Source organism: Nannobrachium achirus, assembly GCF_963921795.1.
Source record: "Nannobrachium achirus genome assembly, chromosome: 4".
Lineage (NCBI taxonomy): Eukaryota > Metazoa > Chordata > Actinopteri > Myctophiformes > Myctophidae > Nannobrachium > Nannobrachium achirus.
This window is the reverse complement of record NC_137813.1, coordinates 30,289,335-30,315,375: the sequence shown is the minus strand read 5'-3', so window position 1 is coordinate 30,315,375 and position 26,041 is coordinate 30,289,335. Positions and strand designations below refer to the sequence as shown.

At 42.4% G+C, this 26,041-nt stretch overlaps 1 protein-coding gene across 2 annotated transcripts in view; it reads right to left on the bottom strand.

Annotated features, from left to right (window-relative positions):
* usp7 (ubiquitin specific peptidase 7 (herpes virus-associated)) overlaps positions 1-23,597 on the bottom strand; it is a 30,046-nt gene extending 6,449 nt beyond the window's left edge. The window contains exons 1-24 of one of the 2 annotated variants that reach the window (XM_080724929.1): positions 23,176-23,597; positions 16,373-16,477; positions 15,737-15,935; positions 14,652-14,790; positions 14,026-14,114; positions 13,808-13,916; positions 13,416-13,546; positions 12,503-12,557; positions 12,324-12,404; positions 12,108-12,198; positions 8,846-8,928; positions 7,226-7,335; positions 5,704-5,881; positions 4,792-4,936; positions 4,479-4,609; positions 3,674-3,808; positions 3,387-3,488; positions 2,747-2,852; positions 2,334-2,426; positions 1,932-1,999; positions 1,569-1,669; positions 1,215-1,368; positions 1,039-1,106; positions 659-767 (exon numbers count right to left, since the gene is read on the bottom strand). In XM_080724929.1, the coding sequence (XP_080581055.1) occupies positions 659-767; positions 1,039-1,106; positions 1,215-1,368; positions 1,569-1,669; positions 1,932-1,999; positions 2,334-2,426; positions 2,747-2,852; positions 3,387-3,488; positions 3,674-3,808; positions 4,479-4,609; positions 4,792-4,936; positions 5,704-5,881; positions 7,226-7,335; positions 8,846-8,928; positions 12,108-12,198; positions 12,324-12,404; positions 12,503-12,557; positions 13,416-13,546; positions 13,808-13,916; positions 14,026-14,114; positions 14,652-14,790; positions 15,737-15,935; positions 16,373-16,477; positions 23,176-23,263 (2,670 nt within the window). In that variant the 5' untranslated portion in view covers positions 23,264-23,597. The remainder of the gene's footprint in view (positions 1-658; positions 768-1,038; positions 1,107-1,214; positions 1,369-1,568; positions 1,670-1,931; positions 2,000-2,333; positions 2,427-2,746; positions 2,853-3,386; positions 3,489-3,673; positions 3,809-4,478; positions 4,610-4,791; positions 4,937-5,703; positions 5,882-7,225; positions 7,336-8,845; positions 8,929-12,107; positions 12,199-12,323; positions 12,405-12,502; positions 12,558-13,415; positions 13,547-13,807; positions 13,917-14,025; positions 14,115-14,651; positions 14,791-15,736; positions 15,936-16,372; positions 16,478-23,175) is intronic. The other variant, XM_080724928.1, reaches the window with a different exon arrangement.
* Positions 23,598-26,041: the final 2,444 nt, after the last annotated feature.

The following is a 26,041-nucleotide window of genomic DNA, read 5'->3' as shown; positions in this document are numbered from 1 at the left end:
GCCACCAACCTCGCCTCACCAGGCTTTCTGGGGGAAAGCCTGGTGTTCATTCACAACAGGCCGTTTGGTTTCCGCCTGAAGCGGAAACCTCTAGAAGAAGCGGCGTCACTTTGATTTGGTTCCCACCTTTTGTTTCCCCAATCCCTATTAAATGCTTGAGTAGCCTAGCGTAGTCTGGCCAGTCGCTACGAGTTGGACTAAAATATGCATATACCAAACAACATTTTCAAAAGCATCAAGGAGTTTATTAGGTAGGCCCTAAAAGTATGTCCTTGAGCGCAGGGGAATTATTTTGGGTTAAAACTGAATCCGGTTTGATCTTTCCGGCCAAATTGTAGTTTTTGAGTACTACAACATGATGTGTTGTGGTTTCCGCTCCCGACCGGATACAACCCTGAAAAGTGAAGTGATCCCAGACTACAGAGCAAAGGGCTTATTTTCTTTGCACAAGTTTATGTTCTCAATTCAAATTGATTCAAAGACTTCTTTTTAAACAAAATATCGCTCAGAACATTTAACTAATCTGTGGTCTGGGACGATCCATAAAGCAGCATAAAGCAGATCGGCATCAGACCCAGAAAGCTAGCGTGGTTAGGGCTCTAATGCAGACAGCATACCTGTTGGTAGTATCGTTAGGGCTCTAATGCAGACAGCATACCTGTTGGTAGTAGAGTTTCTTGGGCTGCCGTGGTTTGAAGAACTGCAGCAGGTCTCGTAGCGTTCCCTCATAGTTATGTCTGAGAGGGTTCCCTGGACCGTCCCTGTACCTGACCAACACACACACACAGAGCGGATAGAGAAAGCAGGAGGGCCAGAGCACAAGGGGAGGAGGAAAAGGGGAAAGGGGGATGAGAAAAAAAAGAGATAGAGGCGACAGGTTACAAAACCTGAGATGGTTCTCTCTCTATGTGTATGTATTTTCTTTCCAGATGACTTCTGTAGGCCAGAATTCCTAGTCTCAGTCAGTTTTAAGTACCCTGGTCATTGTGTGTGTGTGTGTGTGTGTGTGTGTGTGTGTGTGTGAGACAGGCCTCCTACCCCTGTGACTTGAAGAACTGTAGCAGCATGGGGTCTGTGTTCAACCTCTGTGCTACCGTCTTTGCCACCTGACAGAAAAGAAAAAATAAATAAATACATTACAGCCTCCAAACAGCAGTAAGTAAAAAAATAATAATCACCCAACACAATGGAAGGGTTAAGCGTACGCTACTGACCTGAAAGTAGTTCATGCGGTTGGACAGTGTGACCACAAAGCCAGGGTCATTGTGGATGGTCTTGTCACAGAAGATGACATCCACTCGATGGTACAGGTCCCGGAAGTAGTCCTTAGCTGTGGGCAGCTCACTGCTGTCATTCTCTGGGTCATCCCTGAAATGAACGGGAATACGTAGGAGACAAATGAAAGAAAGGTATGGAGGTGGAGAGAGACAAGAAAAGTGAGAATAGATAAGGAAGAATGGATAGTGGGATAAAGGAAGAGGGACGGTCAGAGGAAGGATGGACAGACAGGGCAGATTGGCAGAGACATCTACTGGGAAATGTATCAACGCACACACAAACACACTTACTTCTGGAAGACAATGATGTCCCCATCCATTAGCTCATCCAGAGCCTTGTCCAGAGAAACATCATAGTCCTGTATCCGTTCTGTTAGGTTGGGCTTTACTTCCTGTAACGCATAATTGTAAGACATTAGTCAAAGGCGACCAGAGAAGCCATCATATGAAATTCTCAGGTGCAGATTGCTTGGTGTGTGCAAAATTGGGTTAAGTAGATGAGTGGGTGCGTTTGTGAAACAGTGAAAATGACAAAGAGGAGATGGGGGGAGAAGGGGAAGCAAACTGACGGTGAGTGAGAAGAGAGAACAAAATAAAGGGAAAGTGTGAGAGGCACAGAGAAAACAAGGGTTTGACATGACAGACAGATCTCACCTCATAGAGGATAAGGCTAGTCTCCTGCTGAAACCCTGCTCTCTCACACATGACTGGCAGGAGGTCTCCTGCTCAGGGCAATCCAAAGACAGAAAATACACTTAAAAATGTGCTGCATAAAACACATTCAAACTTTCAGACTGCAGGTCAGACTCCAGTTTTTAACTTGTGTTTATCTGTTATACTAAGCATCTGGCTGTTCTGCATAGTGACCAGTAACAAAGCCTCTATACTAAAGTAGAAGGTGAAATGATTAACAAAACGATTGATTCAACGATGATTCAACAAAAATGTAATTTTAGTAATGAAATAATTCAAATGAAGCTTCAAAGACATTTCTGACAGCTAATTGAACATATTATGCAATCTCAAAGTTGTCTGGGTTCTGCAAGCACCACTTACGTATTTTGCAGGATATAGGTGTGTAGATATGTCCACAATAATTTAAGCTTCTGGTTTTGGGATCATACATCTTCAAGAACAACATGACGTCGTCTGAGGAGAGAGAGAGAGAGAGAGAGAGATTAAACAATGAGGCTAGAGGCACATTGGGAAAGTCAGTACATGGTGACTATGGTAAATGTTTCAGCAAGACATATTCTTTGGATTTAGTGAATCAACAACATTAACATTATTGATTTATTTTTTAAATATCTGTGAGACTGAATATAAGAATTCACCGCAACATTTTACGGTAGGAACCCTGAGATGTTCTTCTGGTGAAACAAAGGGCACTCTCCAAATAATCCCAGGCTGTAAATCTGTTACTGCTACTAATGTTGTTCCACGCGTGAGAGTGAAAGTGAGAGACTCACGGTCTTTGTCGAACTTGGGTAACGTGGCTCCACTGGCGGCCATCTCTGGATCCACCGTTTCCAGAAATATTGTCCAGGGGTTCTCATTGTCGCTCAAGTCGATCATCTGGTGCATGCATGTAAACACACACACACGTTAGGAACCATCTTGCAACACCCTTTCTGTACTATAATAATAGCTTAGAATTTGAGTATTAGGACAACATCGTACGGTTTCTGTACTATAATCATAGTCTAAAATGTGGTTTTGTACAGCATTAGTTACAGAGTTGTCATCAACCTTGATCTTAATTGCTTTCTTAATTCATATGATCTTTGGAGTTAATTTGGGTTAAAAAAAATAAGAAAGAAATCACTTGAATGATAGGTATCACATGATTATCAGACAATAAAATAAAAGAGACTTCTCTCCTCCCCTAGGCAATATACATTGCGCCAGGCATTGCGCTAACATCCTTGTTACTGACAAACATGCAGGTTACAAAACACATTAACTAAACTAACCAAACATATTTCCAAGCCCCCACTTTCGTTTCTTTTTAAGTGCACTGTCTGGTGCACAACTATTAAATACAGATCAGGCTTTCCTACTGTATGCATAAGTTGGTGCCAGTTTACCAGTTTGAATACACAGACTTACCGACTTGCTGCAGTCGGCCTCGTAGTCCAGCATAGCGGGCCGCTTGGTTCCGTTGCTCCGGGCCTGCATGGGCCACAGCCTCATCTGGTCCTGTGGGAAACCCTGCAACACAGCAGACAACAGACGGTCTCAGAGTGGGCTACAAACACTATGGATTAACACACATTAGCAATGTCTAACAGTGGTTCTCAACCTTTTTAATTTCAAAACACCCTACACACACACTCCAAATCACCTTCCCTATTTAACACAATGTCTATATCTTTCACTCACACACACACACTCACCATTGTCTGGGATAGGTTCTGGACAAACTCCTGAAGCGTGGAGCTCTTAAGCACCTTGAACACTGTGTACTTCACCTTCTCCTCATCGTACATGTCGTTACCCTGGTGACCACAGAACTGGTCCTCGGTCACCATCTACAGAGAGAGACAAAAAGATAAACGGAGTCAATGGGAAGACAAAGATGGAAAGGAACATAGTGCCCATTGTACATGTCTCAAAGCGATGTCTCAGAATACTCTCCACCAGTGTGAAAAACAAACAAACAAACAACTAAAAACATATCCATAATGGGTTATATTGCAATAACCAACCAGCCTGTAACAGCATGACCATCCCTCTGAATGATGGAACCTATCACTTGTAGCTAAATACCCTTTCTAGAGCCAAGGTTCAACTCTGCACTCAAAATACACTATTTTTCTAACATGGGTCATGGTGGATCTGAAATCAATGTACAGTATATAGCACTACAGGTAGAGGTGGAAAAATACTAATACTAGTGGCACCAATAATATATTCTGAACGTATCTGCTAACATGGAACTCTGGGTGAACTGTAACAACATCAATGGCAGGTCAACAGTTTTACTACATGCTGCCTCTAAACGCTGGTCTCCTAGTTAACTAAAACACCTTTAACATTACAATGGCAGGTCTGTTCCTCAACTTCCTATCCTGAACTCAATGCTCTTTTCATACCTGTCAAGCAACATTCAATCCAAAATGGGCCGCCAGTTTCCTTGCTCACCCCCACCCACCATGCACATCTCCAAGTAGAACCAAACAGACGGGTCGACTTCCATACCTGGACCTGCATGTAGAGATGTGCCTCCTGGCGTTCCTTTCTCTTCTGTGCCTCCACTCTCTTCTCCTCCTGCAGACGCTCCACCAGCTGCTGTGGGATGTCCAAATCTGTCACTGGTAGGAGTACCTCACCTGGGGGAGAGAGAAAGACACAGGAGTGATTCTAAAGGCTGTTTTGTAGCAAGACACTTTGCTTAAACAACATGGTGTATTTCCATCTGAAAAGTGCAATGTCAAGTGATACAATCAGGACAGACACTATTTTTTATGAATGAATTCACAAGTGAGTGGATGGCCAGATGGATAAGACTTACTGAGCTTAGACTCCCGGATGTACACCAACATGTAGGCATTGGTGCAGTGGCGAACCGATAGGTCATCGTCATGGCCGCCATAGTTGTGTTCTATGGCTTCCTCTTTGGTGCACCGAGACACAACATCGTCATCAAACTTACACCACTAGAGAAAGTAAAGGAGAGAGTGGGAGGGGACAAAGAATGGAGGAGAGAAGCACATCGCACTTAAGACAACTGTGAGCGTAGATTCATTTGGCTTAAGTTCAGAACAAAACATTGATTGACATAGTGTTTGGTTGTACCATGTATTGTACTTAAAATGCTAACATCCAAAAACAGTCATTTTAATCCCTTCCCCCACTCACAGCCCGACCTCACACTGAATTAAACTAAACTGACACCGACTTCCTCTATAGCCTTCCAATGCATCCTGTCCTTTTGTTCGATTTTCACTGTATGCAGCACGTTTTTATCTTTATTTTTGGATGTTTCACATTTCAGTTATGTGTTTTGGACTTGAACAATTTGCAGTCTTTTGCAGTCAATTTGCAGTCTTTTGTGCATTGGTTTAAATGAAATTCAAGGGAAACATTTTCAAACGAAATCCCATCGTTCTGATGTGAGGAGGTCAATAGTGCTAAAAAAACAGTGTGAAGTGAGCAGTGCTATTTATGAGTCAATGTCATTAAGCGTCCCACAAAGCTTGGCCAATGTGACCCTGAAAATAACCGTCAGTAGAAAATCAGCAATGTTTGACCTACTTAGTCTTTTGTTTGATCTACTTATAATCAAAAACAAATAAACAGCACTTCTGTTATTCTTAATCCCCTGTGTTTTGTCACCCAACTGTACCCCTCTTCGTTCAGAACATAACAGTGTTAGAAAGTGTGGTGTGGTGTGGTGTGGTGTGATGCGTGTGCAATAACTCACTATTGGTTCCTTGACGCTCACTTTGCTGTCTCCTTTGGGGTTGAGATAGACGACGTAGTGTCCTCCATGGTTGTCCCCGCTGTGCACCAGCACCGCATGCAGGATGTAGTTGGCTGGGTCCTTAGAGTCTGTCTTCTGGAGGAACTCATCCAGGGGCAGCTGCTCCGGGAATTCAAACCTGTGGAAGAGATGGAGAGAGGAGATTTTGTTTGTTTTACATGATCATTTCACTTTGCACTTGGATGCTTTGGCAATAAAGTGGGAGAAGGTGAGAAAGAGTGAGAACAAGGAAGAAAGAGAAAGTGAGATCCTTTCGTATCAGTTCACCTGCCACTTCACACCCAGTGTGCGCGCCACTGTGTGGGTGTGTGTATGCACGCACATGTGTGTGAGAGAAGACGTCAGTAGACCAGGTGCTAGTGGCAGCATCACAATAATTAGTCAGGGGCTGTGAAAGATCCAGCTGAGGCAGAGCATGCTGAAAGCATGTCCAAGCTTGTGAATTCAAAGTAAGACATTTTAATCTTGAAATAGAACTACTTCGGTGGAAATAAAGATGAATCAAATGATCTGGTTGATTTCAAGTTAGTAATAAAAAAGGAAGAGAAAAAAAAAGAAAAAATCGAAAGACCTCCGAGACTGAATACAACTGTTTTCAATACAATTTGAGACTTTTTCCAGGATTTGCAGGCATCCTGTGATGGAAACTTCCCATGTATGTATGTGTGTGTCTTCCAGCTAACCTTTAACTGGGGCTCATCTGACAGTTTCCTTAGTGTAAATCATTCTGTTTGTGTTTGGATGGGAATCTTATTATCCATGTGGACAGTTAACCCCCGTCTCCCGGGGACTTTATACACTCCATGACTTCCTGCACTCTTTTCGTTTCAGAGAGTCATTTGGCCACCATACTGCGGTGGGTCAGTACCACACTGCTCTGGAGCACAGCCTGAAGTCAAGTCCTGTTTCCACAAATAGACTCCGTTAACCTGGATTACAGACCAGGGCCTTTTCTCAAACACTGCAAAGAGTGCCAGCCTAAACATCACACATTTCTCATCCCACTAGGACTTTTAGGTTACCTTTTATACATTCATTTATTTATTAGGTTATTTTTGAGAGAGAGGCCCAGAGTTAACAGAGGGACGGGAGTAAAGGCTCCTGTGGGAATAGTGCCCATGGCAGGAAGTGGCACAAATGTTCTTAACCACTTGGTAAACTGGACCTGCGTTGGTTATGTACTTCGACCGCTTTTTTCCAACTTCACGAAATCTCTTCGCTAAAAATAGCCAATCTACAAGCTCACACACTTGGGAGCTTGCACAAGTGCTGCTATTGTTGGCCAATATTCCCCCTAATATGGATGCTGAGGTTCAAGTGGTTGACCCCTGTCCCCTGGGAGACTGCACTTAACTGTCCCTCTCTGGGTTTCCATGTGCATTTGGCTGCTGGAGGTAAGCTGATGCGCTGCACCTGGCTGGATAAACAGGTGAGTGGATGCGAGAGTGTGTTCGTTTGTCACCTGTCATTAATCTTGATGTTTTGGTCCGTCTGTGGGTCGTACATGAACCTCATCAGCTGCAGATGCAGAATGGGAGGGAAGGTCAGGAACTTCACCCCCTTCTCTGCTTCCTGAAACACAAACGTATACAGTCTTGTGAGGACATATTCACTAACATAATGTTAGTTTGTCTTTCAACAATGCTTAAAAAATCACACCCGTGTGAAGTGGAGCTGTGTGTGTGTGTGTGTGTGTGTGTGTGTGTGTGTGTGTGTGTGTGTGTGTGTGTGTGTGTGTGTGTGTGTGTGTAGATCATGTGTACCGATTTTTGTGACATTTGAAGAAAATATGTAGGAAAAGGAGCAAAAAGTGTGTTTTGGAGAAAATTCAAGATGGCGGAAAATCTATCCTGGCGCAAATGGGCGTGGCCTATATGGGGAGATGCGTCTTGATCCAAGGAATCCAGGGAAAAAAGAATTTTAATTTTCCGATCTACGGTTCAAGAGTTACGGGGCAAAACGTAAAGTGGGCCGTTATAGCGCCACCATGAGGCCGAGTGATGTAATTATTTTTCGATTCATTCTTAAAATCATTATGAATCTCCTCTCCGAGGTTTGAAACTGTAGCTCCTATGGTTTACGAGAGAAAAATACTTGAAAGTGATTTCTTGCATTGTCCCATTATAAGTCAATGGGGACAATTAAGCGTCGTTTTTTGCCGATTACGTCGGCATGGTAAGGCGGATCGGAACGAAAGGTAATAGAACACCATTCCCGGCCGAGCCGCACATTTTGATGTATATATTGCGCGAGTGGCGTAAATGGTGCAGCACTAGTTACGCGCCGAAGTCAGGCTACATACACACAGACAGACACACACACACACACACACACAGACCCACACAGCCACGTATAGGGAGCTGCACACAGCTCCAAAAAGCAGAGGGGAAAAAGTTAGATTGTGTCCATCTCTGGGCTTGCTCCATTACCCTGTGTTATTCTCTGTGCTGCAACAGAACATTGTGTAATTAGAATCCTATACATATCCGGATGAAACACGTTAAGCCCTATACAGGAGAATCCTGCAACGGGCCAGGTAAAAATACAGGTTTGTGGGTATGGGGAAAGGTGGTACAGGACTCCCACATTTTTTTACCAATGAATTTCCAAAACCTTAAAAAACATTTTTAAAAAAAATCCCGAATATTTAACCCAATTTCCAGGACTATAATGAACCGTGGCGGGCATGCGGATCGAGCACGATGGACACACACGTACCCACGTCAAAAGGCACGAAAACTGTGGCAGGGAACCCTCAAAGTCGATTTATGGTGGCAGTAAACAAAATCAATAACCAGAAACAATGCATAGCTATTTTTTAAAGGACCTTCCAGGACCCTTGATCAATTCCAAAACTTTTCCAGTACTGGAAAAATATTTTTCTCATTTCAAAATATTTCCAGGAATTTCATGACCGTGGGAACCCTGAGGACTACTTTAATGAAAATGTCAAAATCAGAGAGCACCGTTTCCGCCCAAACAATGTCACTTCACACTGCACACACGGTGAACAGCAGGACGCAACACACAACCATGCACTGTGAACACAGACACACAAATATGGGTTATGGTGAAGACTGACCTGCAGGCCGTGCTCCCCTGCATCGTATTTGTTGTCTCCATCCAACTGTTCTGTTGCCACATAGTCTTTGAAAGACTCGAATACTGCACAAGAGAGACAGAGAAAGATGTGTAAGGATTTTCAGTGATTACACAAATGGTACGCCACATGCTCCCAGGTGATCGAGAGAACATCCATCCGGAGGTACCATCACGTATAGCATTCCATGTGGGGAACTACACAATTTGATGGTCTATTTGCCATGCGGTTGTCTTCTTTTCAATGACAATGAAAAATAAATAAGGACACTTTAGGTAAAAAAAAAATCCAAACAAACATTGTGAGAGTGGTGCTAAACCTTGGTTCTCAGTAGTGCTGGGCGGTTAATCGTTTTCAAAACGAAATTGCGATCTGGAACCACGCGATTAGCGAATCGCAAAGGCTGCGGTTTTGGCGATTTATATATTTATGTATATAATAATGTGCAACGGCAGCGAGTCAGGCTGACCCGATGCATAACCATTGTGGTCTGACCCAGTGTTTACACCAATGCAGCAAATCGCTAAAGACCGCTGATCCACAAGCACGCTGTGCAGATCTTTGTCTGTCGGCAGGCGACACAGCGACCGCGGATTAATGAATGAACATAATGATTAGACGACATGACAACGTTGCTTTCCTCCTCCAGAGGAGAGGAGACAAGGCGATCACACTGCCGTCTAACAGCACATAAAAGTTTATTTCCGAGTCCTCCATGGCTACACGTAGTGAATGTTCCTATAATCGTTATAAATATAGCGTCCTTTAATCCTTATGGTTTAAAGGCTGCCGTTTTTTTAAGGTAGGGCAAGTGATTTTCTTTGGTTAATATTATATCAACCTTTTAACAAAAAACATTTTGTTTTAACCAAAAAACTATCACTTATCCTGCCTTAAAATAAATATACAAATATCGCGAATCAAATCGCAATCTTGCCAAATCTTACCAAAATCGTTCAGCCCTAGTTCTCAGGGACGACTACAACTGCAGACAATCCTAGTTCAATTCTATCAGACCGCAATTTCTAATCAACTGGAATCTAACCAATAGAAGGGCTTGATATTTAAACAGGTCAGTATCATATATAAGACCCTAAATGGTCTATGCCCACCTCCCCTAAAGGAATTCATAAAAAGGAAGCCTGATAGAGGACTCAATACTAGAGCAATCACTAGAGGGGATTGCGAAGTACCGTACCGGGTAACCGCTTTTGGAAAAAACACCCTTTCAGTGCAGGGATGTTCAATCTGGAATGACCTACCTCTAACAATAAGAGACTGTTTGTCATTTCCATCCTTCAAGTTCAATCTAAAAAAATGGTTAGTTGACAATCAAACCTGTGACCATGTATAGTTCTAAGAGTACAGCTCATGTCATGTACGTATTTTTTAACTATCCTTTTCTAATGTAGGGTACTGTTAGTAATATGTGTTGTTTTGTTGTTTTTTCTTGGTTCAGGAAAAATAGTATTTGTATGTATGTTCTTAGGCGCCCTCTCCTAATGTAGGGTTACTGTTTGTTGGTATGTATTGTTTTGTCTTCATGTGGGGACTACGGATGAAATTTAGCATTCTTGCTAATTCCGGCTTATTTACATTGCTTTCATGTAGTGTTCATTAATATGCATTGTCCCGTCTAAATAAACAAATAAAGTAAAGTATATTAACTTTTTGAGGCACTTGTCCTTTGGACCAGTACATTTCCCATTCACTTGTCCAGGCACTAAAATCACTTGTCCGGATATAAATTAGACATTTCTTTCTTAAATGCATGCATAGGAGTCAGAAAACAACAAAAGGACAATCCCCCTTGCTCCCTCAACTATGGACTGTCTGGATACAGTACAAAGCTGCAAGGAGCGTCACAGAAAAAGTGAAACCAAGAGTCACTTGTCCAACGGACAAGTACATTTCTAATGAACTTGTCCAGAAGGATTTATTACTTGTCCCGGACAACAGGACAAGCCTTAAGTCAAGCCCTGTAATCGATATCTGCTTAGGACCGATTCATTACAGTAGGGAGCATAGGATGTATCCTAGTTTGATTCCTTGGAAGACACCTTTATAGATACAGTACCTTTAAACTAAAAGAATATACAAAATATAAACATAAATAAAATAAAACTACAAAGAAAAACTCCAACACATCATCTATAGTTTTTATCTTAATCGCATGTCTGATGACTCTGTTCATCCGTTTCCCGACAAGTTTGATAGGAGCAAGTGCACAGCTGGTACACAGAGGCTTGATTACTATGGAAACCGGAGGCACAGCTGGTCAAATGTTACACTCATCAAATGACAGCATCTTTCTAGGTCATCTCAATTCATGTAACCTTATTACTTTTTAGACACAACAGGTACATTATATGGAATGGGAATGCTCCTTAACTAGGTAAGAGGTGATACACAGTAAAATCCTCAGTGTCGTTTAAAAATGTCAGCACAACTAGTGCAGTCTTAAATAAACATCTCATTATTTTACAAATATGTAGCCTAAAGTACCCTGGCTCAACACTTTTTAAGTAAACTTAAATTGGGTCAAGTCAACCAGAAAGGAATACAGTTTTTGGCACGGTATTTGTTCTAATCAGCTGTTGTATAGCATAACAGTCTAGTTAGCTGGCAGGTTACAGTGTAATAATCCTCAGTTTCAATGTTTTCATTTGGAACTCTGACAGTGCGGTTGTGGCCCGAAAGCTGTTTGGTTAGGGCGCATACCACATCGGCTTAAATGCCAGGGAAGTCACCGGTTCAACTCCCAGTCAGCCCGACAATTTGCTGTATGTCACTCCCCTAATCTCTCTCTCTCTTTCTCTCTCCCCCCATGTTTCCTGTCTCTCTCTCTCTCTCCACTGTTCCAATCTAATAAAGATTCAGAAATGCTCCAAAGGCAGTACGGTTACATTTGTACACTCAGTTCAATTAACACTAATCACTTTACAGTGTAGGAAACTTGTCATCCGGTAAGATGGAAAAACCAGAAGTACCAACGCAGTTGAGAACCACAAAAACTAAATGCTGCATTGCATTTAATTCAATGTCAGTTGACAGAATCAACCACTCGCCTTAAAAAAGGAAGTCCCCAGCTAGTGAAAAACGGTGAAGAGACAGGAGTAGAGTGGACAAAGGAGGAGTACAGCAGCATGGAGAAACAGGAGGAGGGTGGATAAAGGAGGAGTACAGCAGCATGGAGAAACAGGAGGAGGGTGGATAAAGGTGAGCAGAGCTGGAGTGTACTCACTGTTCTTCTTTCCTTTGATGCTGAGCTGGATGTCATAGTAGTCTTCTATCCGCTCTGACCTGTAGTCCACGTGCTTACACTGGATGTACGACTGGAGAGGGACAACAGCCTTATTTAAAATCAAACAATGCAACACGAGGAGCATTCAAAGCATGTGAGAGAAGTAGATAGCATAGGAGGACAAAGATAGTGGAGATAAATTGAGAGTGAACATACCACCATCTTTCCTCTGAAGAGCTTAGGGATGGTTCCCTCAACACAGGTGCCTTTCATTTTGTTCTCAACGTTGTCCAGGAGCTGGAACAAATACACATACAGTACATTAAGTATGTTTGTTTTCAGAGGTTACACATGGCAAACTTGAGAGCAGTGACCAGTATGAAACGAGGACTTACGACTCTGCACAACTCCTGGACGTCATGTTGCATGAAGCTGTCTAATGTTTCCCACCTGTATGCACGCACACGCACACACACACACACACACACACGTCAATCAAAAAAAGAAATACAACTACTACGAGAAGATTGGGTTACATATGGTTTACGTTGACTGTAAATGACCGCCTTATCAACGAAGGGTCAATGCTTAATACAGTTTCTGTTCCATGTCATTGTAATTCACAGCTCTCCATAGATAACTCATTGCTTGTACCGACATAACATACATAACAAAAGACAAAAGTTGACCTTAATTTCCAAATTGTTAGGAGAAATAATTTCTTATTTTAGCTAAAGGTTTAAGAGGTTTCAAATTGGCTTCTCCCCAAAGTTCTCTGAAGCTCCTGCAGTCTACATAAAAACACACCACTGAGCAAACGTTACATTAATATCCCCATTTCCTGCCCGGATAGTTCATTTTTAGGGAATAATAATGTTTGAATAAAAAATGCTTAATTATTGAATACAATAAATATCACAATTCACACCACAATAATAAAACCTGACAAAAAACTATGTGAGAAACAGCTAACGCAGGTTTTATGCATGTGTGTAAAGCAGTGGTTCCCATACTTTAGTGAAAACAGCAAATCGGCCATTCGTAAACATTTGTTGTCTAATTTATGGAATTTCTTTGATTTTGTCTTTCATTGAATCAATGAAATTATTTTATTCATGACAATCTTATCTTTTTGGGGACTCAAAGATTTGTCCACGACCCACTGTTTGGGAAACAGTGGTGTAAAGTGTAGAATGTGTGTCCAGGTAGGTGGAAAAACAGTGGTGTAGAGTGTAGAATGTGTGTCCAGGTAGGTGAAAAAACAGTGGTGTAAAGTGTAGAATGTGTGTATCCAGGTAGGTGGGTTACCCAAAGGACTTGGTGAGCTTCTTGGTGCCGACAGGCTTGTCGCTGTGCTGCAGCTCGTAGAAGACCCTCTGCAGGGCCAGAGGAACACTCTTGGATGAGTCATCACCCTCTGTGGGCATCATGTACACTGCCTAGAGGAGAGATGGGGACATGTCACATATTATGGCTGGGCGATATAACCAAATACCTCAAGATTGTATTGTGACAATGTATTTTTAATTTTTGAGAGTATAAAATAGGGTTCACGTGATTAAAATCAGTAAAAGTCAACACTTGAGCCATATTTTGACATTACGGTGTCTCATAACAATATCAATGTATACAAATATTGTCCAGCCCAATCAGAAAGAAAACCAAACACAATGACAAAACAAACACACACAATCACATACCCGTCTTAGTTGGTTGGTGAAGAAGAGCGTCTGTAGTAGGCTGTTCATGTAGCAGGTTGCTCCCTGGTTCTTCAGACCCACGTAGCCTGTGTGTTTCTTTGAGTCCCAACTGGAGAGAGAGAGAGAGCGACAGCCATGTAGAAAGGTTTAAGGCTAATTCACACACACCTCCAGAAAGAAACCCAGATTAGGTTGGAGAGAGAGGGAAAACTACTTACGCCACTCCATGTGGAGCATCTGCCTGCACATAGACTTCAAAGGAGACTTTGTCATCCTCAATGAAGCCTCTCTCTGGATCAGTCACATCCTGATAACAAAAAATATAAAAACATTCAAGCCATTCAAAAGTGTAACATGGGCAAGGAAAGCGGTCAGGTCTGGTTATCCAAAAACTCACTGAGGAATACCAGGATTATGCTCCATCCACATAGATGTAAGATAAAGGTTCTATGCTGTACACAATTGATTATGTAGTGGAAAGAGTACACTGTAAAAACACAGAATTGAGTATTTGACTTCCATTTCTACACTCTCAATGACTCTACCGTGTGTACCTCCCTGCCACAATTATCGCACTCAAAGATGTGTTGTGGCATCTAGCTTTCAAAGTTGAAGTATCAACAAAAAGGTGGGCTTCACAACATGATTTTTTTATACATTCTCTATGATGAACCACACACACATAATTGTCATCCATCAACATAAATATGGCTCCTACAGAAACAGATGTGCACAACTCAACAGGTTTAAGCAGAAGCTCATTTCTAGTGTGTTCTTTCCCCACACTCCAAAAACAAATTACACATATCTGGTTCTCTCTCCCTTCTCCGTTCCCTGTACTCACACTCCAGGACATGAAGTTAGAGAAGCCCCAGTCATTCTCCTTGTGAAAGAACAGGTGGCTGATCCTGCGACTGAAGGACTTTTCATCATCTTTATAGTTGATGATCTTCAGCATGGCCTGGGCATGGCACGACCACGACCTGAAACACACCACCACACTGTCAACTACCACACGTGTAATGATGCAACATGGACAAGAGACAATCAACTGTTATTCATCTTGTATGATATAGTAACATTGTTTATCTTGCTTGTTTCCTTTAATATGTGAGGACTTCGTATAAAGCATCAGTTATACTTAGTTGTGCGTGATAAGGCGCAAAACAGCATAAATCAGTTCACCGTTCAGTGGCGCTTCCCTGCAGGGTCTCGCGAAAAGACACACCGTAACTACTTTCCACAAACGGTTTGAACACCGCAAACCGTTTTTTCCCACTCTGACACTGTGCCGCGGTTAGGATTTTCGTCTGAATGTAAACATACTCTGCCGCTATTAGGCTGTCAAATTTCTACAACCGGGGCTTCCGGGCCTCTTCAAAATAAAACTGACCATTTGACGTCAAACTTGGTGCCTGTCCCACGTGACCTGGGGGTGTGCAGTGGCAGAGTGGAAATTCAATGGTTTCTGAGAACTAAAAAAATCATGAATATCTTTTTCTGTCTACATAGAGCTTTAATATAACAATCACAGAACTGCATTTTCAACAGTATTGTTTTAGTATCTGTAGATAATACAAGATTTCCTTACCAGCAACCTGGTGTTGAAAATGTTCTAATGATAACACACTTTTTTTGCAAGTAAATTAGCCAGGTAGAACATGTTACCTCTGTGTGCCAAGGTGTATGTGTGCATGAAACCATGATCAAAAGTTGTGTGTACTTAGAGTGACTATGAACATAATTTTGTTTTGCATTGGGCAGTCACCCTCTGGGAATTGAGAAGCAATTCAGAATCGTAAAAGTAAAATGAAAGATTATTTTATGAATTCTTGTTTTTTTCCCCATCACATGCCACACCATCTACCTTATCATAAGTATGCGGCCATGTGCATCACTTGTGCGCACACGCCCATGCGTGTCACTTACGTGGAGTCGGACTCTGCATTGCACTGCAGGAAGAATCCAACACTCTTCTGGTGTGGCCGATCGGGGTAGAAGCGTGGCATCACCATGATCTTCCAGGGAAGGTTCCTGACAAAGCAGGATGGGCTCAGCACAGACTCACTAAGGCGGCTGAATCGTTCCACAACAAAGCGAAATGTCGCCTCTGAACGCCAGCTGGTATCTGCAGAAGGACAGATGGGTAAAAAAAAAAAGAGACAACAGATTTAGACCGGTGGAGAGGACAGGAAAAAGGAGAGGGGGTCAGAGTGGGAGAAAGAGGCATAGTCATGAACTGTCTTGAGTTGTGTGCTTGTAGTCATTGTCTAGGGATGGGACGATATGAAAATTACGATAGTTGTGGCAATAATAATGACAATTATCATCACGTCCAATCCCTAGTCCTGTCTAAGAATGACAGACTGAAAAAGTGAATCTAAGAGCGGATATGTGCAGTGAGGCTGAGAAAGAAAGAAACGGACCTTGCAAGAGACAGCACAGAGTAATACAGAGACAGTGTGTGTAATAGAGAGAAACAAAGAGGGGAAAAAAAAGAGAAAGAACAGAGACAAACAGCCAGAGAAAATAACAGAGGGAGAATCTGGTTGTTGTCATGCTTACCATCTTCCATGTCCTCCTCTGTGTTATTGTGTCCATCTCCCATGGTCATGTTCCCATTGATCACTGGGTTCGCTGGGATCCTTGGGGGGTCATCTGTGTCCCCAGCTACACACAGAAGAGGAAACCATTTACTATTTGATAAACAAGACTAAGCTAAAAAGACTGTATAATCACAAAAGACGGCAACAGGAAAAGGCCATGGGGTCATCAAAATAATTAATACATCCTGCAATCTGGCCGCTACTGTAAATTCAAATCTTTGCCTGATGGTGTCACTCAAATGGTCAAGTTTCATCCTCCGAGAATAGAGATGATAAATTAAATTGATTCATCTTTGGTTTAAGTGGACATTTTGGCCTGAGGGTGGAATTGGAGGAAAGATGATTGGGTCTCCAGGATCACATGGTTCATCCGCTGAGGAGCATGATGCTGCAGAGCAAATTCCATGGCAATGTGGCCAGTTGTTTGTGATACCCAGGGTACTGCTGGACTGACCTATCAACCAAACAACTGTAATAGCAATTAAGAAGCGTTCCCACCGGAGTGGACGCGATCAAAATAATCATGTTGAATAGCGGGTTCCGTGCCATAAACACAGACTTATTCTCTCTAGTACCTAGCGCTGTATAATAGACCTAGCTCAGGAAATCCACATAATAGCAACAACAAACTACTTCTCCCACTGGGTCCTCGATCCGTTCGCTTCGGTGAAAATGTATTGGACAAAAAACAATTTCAACTGCAATTATCACTCTACTTGCGTTGCTTCAAGCACAGACAAAATATTGCTTAATGTCCTCCCATCAGCAGTTCCATGCATTTGTGGCTTAACTTTGTGTTTAGTTTAACCCCTGAGCGCTATCAGCAGTTTAACTTGGCTCTTCCACTCCAGCGTAGCAATGGAAACTCAGGAAGGTCAGACCGGTCCCCTAGAATTAGGATTGTCAAACCTAGTTGACTGGTAGCTGACTGAGAAGCCAGCTCCCGCATGTAGCCAAATATTAAGTGTGTGGGTTAATTAATTTTGGCTTCCACAATAAAGACGCTCAATTCATGCTAATGTTCCTAAAAGAATGGATCTAAAGCCAACGTGTCACATAACATCTATAGATAAAATCTACAAGCTAACACCATCTAACATCTAAGCCAACAATGTGCCCTGTTGCACAATGTTAGCTTGTAGATCAGCCATTTTCGGTGTGACTAAAGCCTAATAAAATAGTCGTGATTTATACTTTATTTCATTCACAAAGGTATGGCCCCTTTCAATACTGTACATAAATTAGGATCACTGAATAGCTTACAATGGAGCATATTATATAGGCCTGTCCTCTAAAGATCGACGAATCGACGCGTCGCTTTAAGCCCCGGGAATCGACGCCAATTGTTTGAGTCGAGGAGTCGAAAATATATATTTTTTTATATCACCAGTTAGCCTACTACTGCAGTGCACTGCTGGACTGGTGTCATGTACTTCCAATTGAGAGATGTAGCAATTGGCGAACAGTCATTTATTGTCTCGCACTATACTAGCGTAGGGGTGAAAGTGAGACGGAACGGCCAGAACCGCCGCATCGTTAAAACATTCGGAGCCGGGACAGTGTTCCGTTAAGAGGAGAAGCACGCTGTCAAAATCCCATATTAAATAACCTGCCACAGCACAAACGCGCGTCCACGAAGTAATTAAACAGCTATGGTAACAAATCATTCCAGCGGACGTCGCAGCCTGTGCTCAGCCACCTATGAGTGTCTATGTTGCCTGTATCTACCGCTGCTTGTTACATCTTCTGCTCATACAACAACAGTCTGAGGTAGATGCTGTACATCAGTGGTAAACCGACATGTCGCTCTTCTAAGCAGTCACAGTCAATCGCAAACAGGTTTGTTTGTGTATTGGGAGAGGAGGCGGCAGCGGATGCTACCCCCAAAAGCAATGATGTCTTACTCATGGTGTTCTGTGGGAACATGTAGTGGTAAAGGCTTACATTACACATTGGAATTAAAAAGAAGTGCTCATGAAGGTTGGTTACCAATGATGTACATTATGTTATATGTACCATTACTCTGTGTGTGTGTGTGTGTGTGTGTGTGTGTGTGTGTGTGTGTGTGTGTGTGTGTGTGTGTGTGTGTGTGTGTTTACAAATTTGTCAAATTGATTAATTTTCAGATAAGTTCAATATGAATATAGCTATAACTCTTTGAGAGAAAAGACAAAGATCCATTAAAACCATTGAAAATGGTTCACCATCATTGACAGGGTACTGTGAACAGGGACAATAGAGACAGCGAGGAGAGATTGTTTGATATTAATCAATTGCGCATGCCATTGTTTTCCTGAAGGAAAACAAAAGCTGTTGATATACAGTACCTGGATGGCCTGCCCTAGTGATATTTAGCAAACACTTGAATGAAGCAAAAACTCAATTGACTGTCAAATACAGATTGCAGTATCTTTTGTCCAGGATTAATATTTAGGGCTCTACCAATTTGGAACCGTACCTAACTGGCAATGATTTCCAGTTCTCATCCCCATTTCACCGGGGAAACCTTGCTGAGACAGCATGACAATTCTTTCTTCCACATATGCATGTGTTGTTGTTTGTGTGTCCGTGTGAGAGCATCAATTGCGTGCGTGCGACGTGCGTTACTATTTTTATAAGGAAGTGAGATATGGACCATCAGAGATTGGAAGATTTTAGAGAAAGAGAAGAGCACATTTGGTTATGACAGTGTGCACGCCACGTACGTGCCCGTACAACAAACAATGCTACATCTCAAAGAAGACATTAGGCAGCGCAATTAAGGATTAAACTAGTCACACAACACATGCATACAGAGATGAGGACAATTATCCAGAGCAAATAATTAAGACTCCACACACACACACACACACACCGCTTCATCCATTAAAGATTGAAAGAGGAGTCAGTTTCTAAAGAAGTGACTTCATGAAGCGTCTAAATTCTGCGAACATGCTGTGGTGATGATGCGATGGCGGTAGAGAAGACAAACTTTTAGTAACTTTCGCACGTGCACTGTTGTGGACATTTTCCAAAATTTAAACTGAGGGTCTGTATGTATGAACTGTATGAATCAGTCAAGGTGGGGTATAGGGCTGTCACGATTACAATGAATTGTCACACAAATAATTGCGCTTAACGATTTAATTGTGTTTTGGCATTGAATTAATATAATAATCCCATTAATTAATTAATTAAATAATATCCCATTCAGCGAGTGGACGTGTTGACAAAGCTTCCATTGTTGACGAGTGGAGCCTCCCCTCCTCCTGAGGTGTTACAGTATTTATACAGTAGTTAACTGAAATCCAGTTTCCTTTATGCTTTATTAGCATTTGAGTTGGACATTTCACCGATCAAACCTCCATGAAATGGATCATAAGTGAAACAAAACAAAATCTTTAGTAATTGTAGACCACAAGCTTCACCTGCGCTTCTCTGTAGTGTGCACTTGACTGTACATAAAGACCAATGTTATTGTTCCACCACTTGTTCACCACACACAATCACTTCGCACTACAGAGTATAAATTATGCTTTAGCAGTTAAGTTGTGAACACAGAAGTGCACAGTATGTAGTTTATAAATGCTCCTACAGTTTCTAATCAATTTCCTATCTGGTGGAGTGGCATGGTCGCTCGCAGAATGGTACTGAGCCCTATGGATCAAACCATGAAGTGTTTGGTGTTTTTGTGTGGTGATTCCAGTTTAATTTTGTATGGACTTTTGTGAACTGCATTCATCAGTAAGCAGATCATTAATGACCAGATAACTAGTAGCTATGACTTTGTTGTCACCCAAAACAATTCCTCTGGGGAGAGAAAGTAAAGATCGCCGGGAACGGGACTCGAACCCACAACGTCTCGTTGCCTGGACCCCTACGCAAGCGGTCCGGGCCCAAAATCACAGCATAACTCAACTAAAACAGAAACTGAAGGACTGTCGCTGCTACAGAATCAATCGGCAGATGACTTTGTTATTGTGGACTAAATGAGTGAGGTATTCAGAACTTAATTGCCCCCGGCATTTCACTTCAAATGTCTTGAGTCTGTGGTGGATTAATGCAAGAGGTGAGTGGTAATTCATCACATTATGCTGGCTTAGCAGGGCAGGGTACATGGTAGAAGGAGTTGGTAACCACACACACAGATTTTGATGTCCATCTGGTGTTGACATTGTTGTGAGGCCAGATTGAAGGACACCAATGGATTCATTTAGGGGACAATGAGTCCAGTGGGATAAGTGGTCAAGCACATCATTGGGAGTTTGTTCTGCACAAAATTAACTAGGGTGGGTGCACCTGCTGTTAAAATGTATTTGAAATCCAATGATTTAAAAAAAATCAACTGCTATGACAGTCTGCTGAGGAAAGCAAGTGTGTGAAAAGGCAATGCAGGGCAGACAAACAGATCCGCAAATCACAAGGGCTGAATGACGCAGTGATGCTGAGGGCTTCCATTAGCCTAGCCTGGCCTAAAGTTGACGTTAATAAATAATTAAATAAATAATGTGCCGTTCTGAGGGCCGCCCTGTGTATGAAATATCTGCCGAACGGTGACGGACGCGATCCTGATTCCAAACTGGACCAACAAAACAGAGATCATTAAAAATGGCGAGCCCCACGCGTTGTTCCCTTCATACAATGAAGCAGCAAATCCCCGCCAGTGCTAGGCAAGCCCCCATGCGGGCCTGTGTGCCGCACTATCTACCTACCACAACAGCACCCTGCAAACTGGCCACGCAAATGCCGTCAACTGTAGTGGATCTAAAGAAAACTGGTCGTTTAGCCAGCAGCGTGCTTCTTGTTTAGAATGGCACCGCTAGTACAGCCATTGTCAGTTTAGGAACGTCAACACTGACAAGCAACAAGAAGGCTAACATTAGCTTCATCTGGAGGCCAACAATATTAGCCAGAATAGCCACCACCAATCTACGTTAACGTCCCATAGTGACGGAAATTAACAGCCAGCGTGTTGTTAACGTTACATGTACGCTTCAACGTGACGATATACGACCATTGTGGGCTAAACACACCTGAGACGTGCACATAAATAACGGTTTATTCGCAAACTGAGGCCTGATTGTCATGCTATAAATCGATGGTTGTAAAATACAAGACACCATTTTGGAAATGCTACACACCCCCCTGGTGTTAGCATGTTAGCATAGAAGACAGGGCCTAAGAGCAAGACGCCTCGTCGTTAAGGCTTAATTATTTATACATGGTGGCTCGACATAAATGTGGCGTATTTCAACTAAAGAGAAACACTCGTTTAAACTGAAAATACGTCATTTGTGTCGAGCGACACGGACGCACGGAGAAGTAAATAGCCGCTTTAGCAGCTCCACGGCTAGTGAAGTTAACGTAATGGCATTTAGGAGCGTCATTTCCATCCATTCCGGTGATGCAAAGTCAGCTCAAACTAAATATGTATCACCTTAAACCAGATAAAGGACATTTACAATTAAAGTAGTGCCATTAGAATACAATGTTTTATTTCTATTGATATGATATCCATACTGACAGATTTCTCGTTCAACGGTTAAGTTTGCGACCAGGGCCTCGAGTCGTCCAATCTGACGTTGTCAGCCAACAGGCTACTGTTTTCACATATTTAATTAATACACATTTTACACCAGCGGGTCACCAAGCTAACGTTATGCGATCTATTCATTGGCCATTTGTAGTTTGATAATAATTCCGCCCGTCTAAATTACAACACGGCAGTTGAAACGATCATAAAGTAGTAGCAGAACGTTCATTACCTTGCTTTGGGTCATTAATTGCATTGCACTAATTGCAGGGCAGGCGGCTGTTTACAAACATTTAAACACGCAAGTTCTATACATTAACGAATGAATAATATGCACTTCTAAACGGTGACGCATGGCAACAGCATCGTGTTCTGGTCATAGTAAATCTATCAATCATCAACAACAACAAAAAGAATTGACAGACACAAAAATGTGGAATGCCTTACCGAAGGCCATAAAGGAGTGTGGATCACTAGCATCCTTTAAAATTGCCCTAAAAAACCACTTACAGGCAGCAGCCGTTCACAACTGGTAAAAACCTAGCCCAACCCTACCCTCCCTGCCCCTTCCTTGTATATACTGTACATACTGATTGTTTAGACTTACTGTTACCTGCCCCTTCCTTGTATATATTGTATATACTGTACTTACTGATTGTATAGACCTACTGTTTTCTTTTTTTCTTTACATATCTACTGCATAGTACTGTGTTCTATTTGTCTGTCATTCAATGTTATATGAGATACTTTAATGGTTTCCTGTTGAAATAAGCTTAGTCTTTTCATGGATCTCCTTTTAGTAGACCTTGTACCAGTGAACTGTACCGTCATGAATCTGTACATTTTCCTATGCAAACTTCTAATAAAGCCTTCAATCAATCAATCAAAACAGTTAGACCAACAACGCAGAAATACACGGCGAATGGATTATCTATGAGGTCGACAATGGTATGTATAAACAACACATTAGGGGTATTTTCTACAGCTGGAAAAAAATACAGTTAAGTCTATTTTAGAGTAAAGTAACTTAACTTCCATCATGTAGGTCAGCTTCACGTCGGCTCTCTACTGCAATCGACGCACCATTTACAAGCGGCTATCCCAGCTAGGTTAAGGCCTTACTTCGTGTTTACTGTAAAGTTGAGCTCTGCTGTACCACACAACTTCACCAATTTCAAGCGAACCAGTGGAATCACAGCCATTGTTTTGCTCCTGTCACAGTTCACAGTGGCCTTCCCTTTTCTGCTTACCTTCCATCTCCATGTCCTCGGGTTCGCTGAGCTGCTGCTCGCCGGCTTTCTGCTGCTGCTGCTGCTGGGTGTGATGGTGATGGTTCATGGTGGCAGATGGCGGGGTTGCTGTGAGATCTTTGTTCCCCTCGACCTTGTCCAGGGTGGGTTCCCTGGGCTGCTGGCGGGGGGTTTGAGGATGCGGAGGTGGGCTAGACGACAGGTCGAGCCTCGGCGGCTGGGCCTGCTCTATCACGACCTCGGCCTTTTCTGCTGTCAGCGCCGGGGATTGGGGAGGGGAGGTCGGCGGGGGGGCAGGCAGAGAAACGCGGACGTATTTGCTCGCTATTCGCCCAATCTCGGCGCCTTGACGGGTGCGAGTCTCGCTGACGGTGCGGGATGATGACTGGGGGGCTCCGGCGAGGGGGAGGCCCGCTGTTGGATGAAGCTAAATCAAATCCCGACTTTACCCCGGAGGAGCAATGTGGGGCAACAAACGTCAACTCTCACCACAATAAGCTGCAGCCGGACAAACAAATCCTAAGCTACCTGACAGGGCAGCCAACTAATGCTGTAGGTACAACAACAATGAAAACAAAGGCTCATCTGCTATCACATTCAACAACTTTGCCCGCAAAATCCCCAGTCCGTGTGCTCCTCCGATTGTCCCTCGTCTGGGGGAGAGCGGAGAAAGAAGCGACCCATTCAAACCAGCTTCTAAACAGGAATAGCACTAATGTCGAAGTTTACCAAGACAAGAGTTGCCACGGTCCGGTGCATCAAACCAAGCCTAACACGATAGACATTAAAACACGGCGCCCCGTTGCATTTCTAACGTGTGTGTTTTCTGTGAAGAAAATGTGCCCGGTCATAGCCTGTGCGCTCCTCTCCGCAGCTCCCGTGGTTTGTGATGTTGAGGCGAAGGTAAAATCTCAAAATGGCGGTCGCGCTCCACTCTGAAATGTCACATCCGCATGGAGATCAACCATACATCCACGATCTAAACACAGTGCAATGTGGATCCCATGGTCAGGACGGACGAGCGTCCTGTGAATGACCAGACACGCAGAAAACAGTGGGAAAACAGTGGTTGCTTGACAACCAATTAACCAATTACAGCGCGAGCGGCCGCTCTACTGGCTATGGGATGTCGAAAACAGTCATCACTTGCTTCTACGATGGGGCCTGTGAAATGATCGCATACACTCAGGACGCTCAGGACGGGTTTTACACGGGTTTTACATGAATGTAAATTCAAATACAGTGGAGAGATGAATTAAATACATTTATAAATTGCTTCATAATAAGATATCTGACTGAAAACAACTGCAACACTTGCTCCGCTAAACGCTAATTAGGGGCCATTACTGGCCTGGCACCAATAGTGAATGGTCATTTGCATAATTCTGACCATCAATCAACCAAATGAGCTTGACTTTGTAATTATGTTTGTTGTTTACTATCTGACATGTTAGATATAACTTTATATAGTTCCACAAAATTGATCCAAAATATGTTAAATGAAAACATAGAAAACATTGTCAGGATTGTAAAATAATTCAGATCAGTTATTATCAGTTTATTACAAAATATCCCAAATCAACATAGAAGACGATGTGTATTGTACAATAATTCAATACATTTATAATAATAAAATAATGTTAATATTATAGGAAAGACATGATTAGCATTATAACTGTAATGCCTTGTAATTTACAAGGAAGCAAGCAATGCAATTCAAAGATTCAAAGAGAGTAGAGTGGGCTATTTAGTCTATATCCAGCTACAGTCATGCTTTCTCCAAAGACATTTATTTCTGAGGCGACTTTTTATAATTGATTGATTGATTGATTAATTAATCAATCAATTAATCAATCAATCAATTAATGTATTTATTTTCTGTGAAGAGGCCCGAAAGATGACTTATTATAACCCATCCAGTTCGGACCACTAGGCTACTAAGTCCATTATACACAACATAATCAAATTGGCCTGTCTTCGCGCTTGTCACATTGTTTTTTGTTTGTTTCCGGGCCGGGACTCATCTCTCTTTGCTGCAACTCATCAATCGCAGAGACGAGCTGTTATGTCGGCCCAGCTGTCTCAAAAACAACCGTAGCTGCAATGCTCAAACAGACTAGCTTCCAACACGGGGAGAATATCACCATCTACTGGCTAAATGTGGTGCTGCACCGGCCTCTTGTCGCCAAGCAGAAGCCTGCCGCAAGATAGAGCTGACTCACTCTCATCTTATTATATTACAATTTATTTTCTTATTGTTTTGTTCAAATTCAGCAGACCGAGAGTATTTTTTTAATCAACACGCCTACAAATTCCCTTTTTGCTCCGACTTTTCTGGAAAGATGGAAGCTCTTAAACTTTTATTTGGAGAAAAAAAGGAAAGAAGACTATTCTATTCTAGTTATTCTCAAGCCATCCTCAAACATCATCATCACACTGATGTATGCCTTTGTTTTTACATGAGTGCAGACCAGCATATAAACTAATGCTGCTATGACCACCAAGGCCAGTGGCCACCCATATATTTTCCTCAGCGTGCTAACTTAACAGAACGTGTTGCCATGTTATATGAAGGAGCAATATATCACTGCATTGGCTCCGTGCAAGATGTATACACCTTTTATTTCCAGCAAAATGTAGTATAATAAACGCTGACCCTCACACAAGCTTTAGTAATAAGGAATTTTCATGGAGTTCTCTTTGTGTCATTTCTCTGACTGATATGTCGTTGAGCCAATAATGTTTTTAGGTGAAATGTCTGACCCGCCCTGCAGTGCAGTTAAAGCCAATCGGCGCTTGAGACAATACAAAGGGGCGGGTTAAAAAACACACCACGCTACGTTGACTTGTATATATAACCGACGTC